This window comes from Oncorhynchus tshawytscha, unplaced genomic scaffold, assembly GCF_018296145.1.
Source record: "Oncorhynchus tshawytscha isolate Ot180627B unplaced genomic scaffold, Otsh_v2.0 Un_contig_1231_pilon_pilon, whole genome shotgun sequence".
Classification (NCBI taxonomy): domain Eukaryota; kingdom Metazoa; phylum Chordata; class Actinopteri; order Salmoniformes; family Salmonidae; genus Oncorhynchus; species Oncorhynchus tshawytscha.
In genome coordinates, this window is record NW_024609748.1 from 60,001 (window position 1) to 68,114 (window position 8,114).

At 44.4% G+C, this 8,114-nt stretch overlaps 1 protein-coding gene across 1 annotated transcript in view; it reads left to right on the top strand.

The window, feature by feature from the left end:
- The window catches only part of LOC112241671 (calcium-independent phospholipase A2-gamma-like), a 20,863-nt gene extending 13,357 nt beyond the window's left edge, over positions 1-7,506 (top strand). Inside the window, exons 2-3 of the mRNA XM_042317544.1 lie at positions 3,974-4,169; positions 5,933-7,506. Of these exons, the coding sequence (XP_042173478.1) occupies positions 3,974-4,169; positions 5,933-6,207 (471 nt within the window). The 3' untranslated portion in view covers positions 6,208-7,506. The remainder of the gene's footprint in view (positions 1-3,973; positions 4,170-5,932) is intronic.
- Positions 7,507-8,114: the final 608 nt, after the last annotated feature.

Sequence of the window (8,114 nt, forward strand, 5' to 3'; positions counted from 1 at the left end):
GATAACATAAAGACCAGGGACATACTGCATCATGATAACATAAAGACCAGGGACATACTGCATCATGATAACATAAAGACCAGGGATCTGGTCACACTGTACAGGGACATACTGCATCATGATAACATAAAAAGACCAGGGACATACTGCATCATGATAACATAAAGACCAAGACACAAAGACCAGTGACCAGGGACATACTGCATCATGATAACATAAAGACCACTGTACCAGGGACTGCATCATGATAACATACTACCAGGGACATCATCATGATAACACCAGGGAAACTGCACCAGGGACATACTGCATCATGATAACATAAAGACCAGGGACATACTGCATCATGATCATGATAACATACTGCATCATGATAACATAAAGGGACTGTACCAGGGATACTGATAACATCATGATAACCAGGGACATACTGCATCATGATAACATAAAGACCAGGGATCTGTCAAGACCAGGGACATACTGCATCATGATAACATAAAGACCAGGGACCATGGGACATACTGCATCATGATAACATAAAGACCAGTGATCTGGACATACCAGGGACATACTGCATCATGATAACATAAAGACCAGGGACATACTGCATCATGATAACATAAAGACCAGGGATCTGGTCACACATACTGTATCCAGGGACATACTGCATCATGATAACATAGACATACTGCATCATGATAAAGACCAGGGATCTGGTCATACTGTACCAGGGACATACTGCATCATGATAACATAAAGACCAGGGACATACTGCATCATGATAACATAAAGACCAGGGACATACTGCATCATGATAACATAAAGACCAGGGACATACTGACATACTGCATCATGATAACATAAAGACCAGGGACATACTGTATCATGATAACATAAAGACCAGTGATCTGGTCACAGTTTAATTGCAGCCAGGCAAGGTTTTATTTGGCTAGTTTAGTGTTTAATCATGAGGCCTGCAGCGAAGTGTCCAGATGCATTAAGGTGCCATGAAATCTCTGCTTAGTCACGATGATGCACAACAGGAGAATCACGTTGGCTTGTTGGTTAACAGGTCTCAAGAGCCTGAGGAACAAAAAATAATCACCTGATTAAAAAAACAAGTTAGCACTGAGAATGGTCTTGTAACATGTTCACTATCACTGTTGACTGTGACATTTCCTCTAGTTTGAAAGCCCAAATAGTGAGACTTTCATGTAAGTCAGGGCCCACTTCCTTATTCCAATTCCTTCAGTGTTTTTAGAAGCAGTGCTGAACATAACGCCAAGGCAACACTGGAGACTCATTGTCTTGTTTCTCTTCTGCGTCTCTGTATTGAGAAGCCAGTGAGGTTGTTGAGAGAGAGGCTTAGCCCAGAGAGCTGTTGTAGCTCTGACCCCCACAGAGTGGAAACGACCTTTGACCTGCAGTCAGCAGGGGTCAAGACCTTATTGTGAGCCACACTCTCTCCCACAGTTCACCATGAGTAGATCATTGTTTTAGCAGTTTAATCCTACCCAAACAGCCCAGTTAGAAAACCCTTCACCCAGGGTGCGTTCCAAACTACACCCTATTCCCTACGTAGTGCATTACTTATTACCAGGGCCCATAGGGCTCTCAGAAGTAGTGCACTATATAGGGAATAGGGTACGATTTTGGACACAGACTTAGTGGATGAAGTCCAAGAGTAAGTGGATTTGGAGAGGGTAGCTAAGAGGGAGAGGGGGAAGACATAACTTACAAAGACTAAACCTGGCTGAGGTCACTGCTCAGCTAGTGTCTGGAGTACATAGAGTAGCCTGACACACACACTCTCAAGTAAGTGTGTGTGTGTGTGAGAGAGAGAGAGAGCCCTTACTTACCCTCTGTGTCTGGCTAATCTTGTCTGTCTGCAGCTGCTGACATTCACAACTGCTTCTGGAAATGAGACTTGAATAATTAATTGCACCGTATCAAACCGTATTTCTACTGTGGAGCACCGACTCTGTTGAGGTGATTGTACAACATTGAGGTAATTGAGCTATCCTACCCTGTATGGGTAATACACTGTTTCCCTTTTGTTGGCCTGGTCAGAAAGACATTTCTACCATACATTTAACTCCTTGTTATTCAGACCACTATCACACTACAGGCAAGCAGACTCTGGTCTGGTCTATTCATCTCTGGGATGTATTAGACTGTGTACCACTCCTCACCAGCCCTGGAGGGGTTGATAGGGACGTGTTTCCACAAGCCTGGTGGGCCAGTAGAACAGCCTCGTAGTCCCAGGTCAGGAAGCTTAAACAGGCCTGCTGTTTAGATGCAGAGCAGCATTGATCAGGGCCTGGTGTTTAGATACAGAGCAGTATTGATCAGGGCCTGGTGTTTAGATGCAGAGCAGTATTGATCAGGGCCTGGTGTTTAGATGCAGAGCAGTATTGATCAGGGCCTGGTGTTTAGATACAGAGCAGAGGGCCAGTACAGAGCAGTATTGATCAGGGCCTGGTGTTTAGATGCAGAGCAGTATTGATCAGGGCCTGGTGTTTAGATGCAGAGCAGTATTGATCAGGGCCTGGTGTTTAGATACAGAGCAGTATTGATCAGGGCCTGGTGTTTAGATACAGAGCAGTATTGATCAGGGCCTGGTGTTTAGATACAGAGCAGTATTGATCAGGGCCTGGTGTTTAGATCAGGGCCTGGTGTTTAGATACAGAGCAGTATTGATCAGGGCCTGGTGTTTAGATACAGAGCAGTATTGATCAGGGCCTGGTGTTTAGATACAGAGCAGTATTGATCAGGGCCTGGTGTTTAGATACAGAGCAGCATTGATCAGGGCCTGGGGCATTTCATTAAACAGGCCTGGTGTTTAGATACAGAGCAGTATTGATCAGGGCCTGGTGTTTAGATGCAGAGCAGCATTGATCAGGGCCTGGTGTTTAGTGGTGATTTACTGGTGATTTACTGTATTCTACCTCAGACATTATGTACTAGGACATGGTGGGGATTTACTGTGTTCTACCTCAGACATTATGTACTAGGACATGGTGATGATTTACTGTGTTCTTCCTCAGACATTATGTACTAGGACATGGTGATGATTTACTGTGTTCTACCAGACATTATGTACTAGGACATGGTGGTGATTTACTGTGTTCTACCTCAGACATTATGTACTAGGACATGGTGATTTACTGTGTTCTACCTCAGACATTATGTACTAGGACATGGTGGTGATTTACTGTGTTCTACCTCAGACATTATGTACTAGGACATGGTGGTGATTTACTGTGTTCTACCTCAGACATTATGTACTAGGACATGGTGGTGATTTACTGTGTTCTACCTCAGACATTATGTACTAGGACATGGTGGTGATTTACTGTGTTCTACCTCAGACATTATGTACTAGGACATGGTGGTGATTTACTGTGTTCTACCTCAGACATTATGTACTAGGACATGGTGGTGATTTACTGTGTTCTACCTCAGACATTATGTACTAGGACATGGTGGTGATTTACTGTGTTCTACCTCAGACATTATGTACTAGGACATGGTGATTTACTGTGTTCTACCTCAGACATTATGTACTAGGACATGGTGGTGATTTACTGTGTTCTACCTCAATATTATTAGACATTTACCAAGCTTAATGTCATGTACCTTATACATACAAGATAAGAAAGCAGACATTATATAAAATCAAATTCTATTGGTCACATTAGCAATGTTATTGCAGGTGTAGCAAAATGCTTGTGTTTCTAGCTCCAATAGTGCAGTAATATCTAACAATAAACACAAACCTAAAAGTCAAAGAATGGAATGAAGGAATATATAAATATTAGGACGAGCCATGTCGGAGTGGCGTAGACTAAAATACAGTATATACATATGAGATGAGTAAAGCACAAATATATAAACATTATAACATCATACCGGTCCGTCTAAAATCCTTGTGGTATTTTTCTGAAGTCAGATTGTCTCTGTGTGTTTCCAGGATGGTGGTCTCCTCATCAACAACCCCACAGCGTTGGCCATCCATGAGTGTAAGCTGCTGTGGCCCAACACCCCAGTGCAGTGTGTTGTCTCCCTGGGTACGGGTCGCTATGAGACCGTCAACAAGAACAACACCACCTCCACCAGTCTCAAAGCCAAGATCACCAACGTCATCAGCAGTGCCACCGACACAGAGGGTGGGTCACCAAGGGACCATGGAGTGTGTGTGGTGTACTGTGTGTAGTTGGTGTGTGTAGTTTGTTTGCCACATCTGTCCTTTGACAGGGATGAAACCACATTAGGTTATTTCTAACATCAGATTAAAGGCTGTCAGCCAGTCAGCCAGCCAGCCAGTCAGTCAGCCAGTCAGCCAGCCAGTCAGTCAGAGACATCTGCTTCACTAAAACAGACGCTGCATGTAGTCCCTGTAGGTAGTTGGATGACCATTGTTTTCTGTGCATCTCATTAAGAGACTCATTCGCTGCATGTAGTCCCTGTAGGTAGTTGGAAAACCATTGTTTTGTCTCAGTCACTCCTTCAATGATTTCCTTTTGACCTACAGAGTTCAGAACATCAAGTTCATCAGCTCCCCAGTACTTGACCTTTCTCTGATTCCTCATTCATCAGCTCCCCAGTACTTGACCTCTCTGATTCCTCATTCATCAGCTCCCCAGTACTTGACCTCTCTGATTCCTCATTCATCAGCTCCCCAGTGCTTGACCTCTCTGATTCCTCATTCATCAGCTCCCCAGTACTTGACCTCTCTGATTCCTCATCCATCAGCTCCCCAGTACTTGACCTCTCTCTGATTCCTCTCATTCATCAGCTCCCCAGTACTTGACCTCTCTGATCCCTCATCCATCAGCTCCCCAGTACTCCCTCTCTCTGATTCCTCTCATCCATCAGCTCCCCAGTACTTGACCTCTCTGATTCCTCATCCATCAGCTCCCCAGTACTTGACCTCTCTCTGATTCCTCTCATTCATCAGCTCCCCAGTACTTGACCTCTCTGATTCCTCATTCATCAGCTCCCCAGTACTTGACCTCTCTGATTCCTCATTCATCAGCTCCCCAGTACTTGACCTCTCTGATTCCTCATCCATCAGCTCCCCAGTACTTGACCTCTCTCTGATTCCTCTCATTCATCAGCTCCCCAGTACTTGACCTCTCTGATCCCTCTCATCCATCAGCTCCCCAGTACTTGACCTCTCTGATTCCTCTCATCCATCAGCTCCCCAGTACTCCCTCTCTCTGATTCCTACCTGTGTAGATGGTCTGAGTGATGTTTAGTCAGTGTGTGCGGGTGATGGCACTATGAACAACTTGATTCCTACCTGTGTAGATGGACAGTCTGAGTGATGTTTAGTCAGTGTGTGTGGGTGATGGCACTATGAACAACTTGATTCCTACCTGTGTAGATGGTCTAAGTGATGTTTAGTCAGTGTGTGTGGGTGATGGCACTATGAACAACTTGATTCCTACCTGTGTAGATGGTCTAAGTGATGTTTAGTCAGTGTGTGTGGGTGATGGCACTATGAACAACTTGATTCCTACCTGTGTAGATGGTCTAAGTGATGTTTAGTCAGTGTGTGTGGGTGATCCTGACCTGTGTAGATGGTCTAAGTGATGTTTAGTCAGTGTGTGTGGGTGATGGCACTATGAACAACTTGATTCCTACCTGTGTAGATGGTCTAAGTGATGTTTAGTCAGTGTGTGTGGGTGATGGCACTATGAACAACTTGATGGATCTCTATAAAGTAGGAAGTCATAATAAACCAGTCACATATGGACTAACTTTGTGTCCCGCATCAGAAGTCCACGTCATGTTCTCTCCTTCTCCCAGACAGCTGCTTCCTCTAAACTAGCTACACTAACAACATGAAAGCTATCAAGATATACAATGATTTAACTGTACTCCAGCAACATGACCTAACCTCTCTCACCTCTTCTCTCTCCGTCAGAGGTCCACATCATGCTGGACGCCCTCCTTCCACCCAACACCTACTTCCGTTTCAACCCCTACATGAGCGAGGACATCCCATTGGACGAGAGCCGCCCGGAGAGGCTGACCTTCCTGCAGGAGGAAGGAACTCGCTACCTGGAGAGGAACGAAGCCAAGCTGAACAAGGCAGCGTCGGTGCTGGCTCTGGAGAAGAGCGCCATCCAGAGGCTGGCTGAATGGTGCAAACTGAAGGCCGACATGTACGAGGGCTTGCCCTTCATCTCCAAACTGTAGGGGACGTCTAGAGGTGAAAGGTCAGACAGGCTGAGAGACACTAATTTAGACTGATTATGAAGATAATATAGGAGCTGTAAAGGTCTGACATGTACGAGGGCCCTTCATCTCCAAACTGTAGGAAGAGACCTGCAGAGGTTAAAGGTCAAAAGACACTGCAGGCAGTAGCTGCTGAGAAACTCATTTAGACTTGAAAATAAACATCATGTGCTTTGATATGACTCCATCAGTGGAGGCTGGTGGAAGAATCTATAGGAGGAAAGGCTCATTGTAATGGTCGGAATGGAATAAATGGAACTGAGTCAAACGTGGTTTCCATATGTTTGATGTGTTTGATACCGTTCCATTGATTCCATTCCAGCCATTACAATGAGCCCATCCTCCTATAGCTCCTCCAACCAGCCTCCTCTGGACTCCATATCTTCTTGATGCAGATCATGTGATATGACTGCGGTCCATTTGAATTTCTGCTGCTCAGGCAGGATGTTGTTGCCTTTGACCTGTGAGAGGTGGTACAGAAGGATCTGTTGTAGTGTTTCTGAAAGGGGTTTGGCTGGTTGGGCTGAAGGAATCAACCTTTTGACTGGTCCTAAATAAAGTGTCACTGTGATGAGAGCACACAGGCCGTGTTTACACAGGCAGGCCGTGTTTACACAGACAGGCCGTGTTTACACAGGCAGGCCGTGTTTACACAGGCAGGCCGTGCTTACACAGGCAGGCCGTGTTTACACAGGCAGGCCGTGCTTACACAGGCAGGCCAATTCTAATATTTTGCCTCCCTAAAAATCTGATATTTTGCCAATAATTGGGCTAAATACCTGAATTGGGCTGCCTGTGTAAACAGCCATAATGGTGTGAATGGTAGACAGGCGTAGCCATTTACTGTTTTGATTTAAGAGTGCAGGTTTTGCAGGGAAGGTGTTTTTGACAATTACCTACTTAACATGTACTGGTATGTCAGATATTCAGGGTCTGTTATTAGCATTCTAATGTAATTACTGTAAATATGTTGTAAGTAACTGACATTGGTGTCACCTCATTTAAATGCTTCAAACTTGAACTAGGCATGTAAAGTAGAATGGTATAAAACATGTAATTATGCCTTTTTTCACAGATGAATGAAATCATGCACTTTGTCAATTGTCACATTGTTCTTATCTTAAGAGCTCTGTAAGGGATCAAATGTACATGGTTTGATATGTGGTTTTGAATAATATTGAATTGAAGAGTTCATGGTATTAGCTTTATAATGGCTCTGTAGGTGGAGGGTGTAGAATGAACATGGGTCGTTGAAACCGGCTTCTGTTGTTGTGTTGTCTGTTGAAGCTGTGTCTCATAACTACACTATTATACATGATCATCTGATCTGTACTGATGTCTGTTGAAGCTGAAGTGATAGTCTACGACCTTAAACACACACACACACACACACACACACGTCTATAATAGAGGTGTCATGGAAGAATGTGGAGTGTCCTCTGTGATTCATTGTTTTTTCCAATTGCAGAATTGATTTGTCACGTTGTTTCATTCAGAGAACTGACCTTCCATGACGACACTCACTCCTCCCAGTCAAATGAGAATCACCCCAATCAATCCTACCCACGTAACACAGCGGTATATGGTTGTCTCTCAAATGGCACCCTATACCCTATTTAGTGCACTACTTTTGACCTGGTTCCACAAGGCTCTGGTCAAAAGTAGTGCACTATATAGGGAATAGGGTTCCATTTGCATAGCAGTATGTCAGAGGACACATTATAGCCTCATAGAAGAACCATTGAAATGGTCACCAGAACCAAACACATGAGGAATCAGGCATCATTGATGGAAGAAGATTCTTTTAGATTGTTGTGATCCCAGCTTGGTGTGACGTTTGAACCCAAACATGACACTGTGGTTGGAGG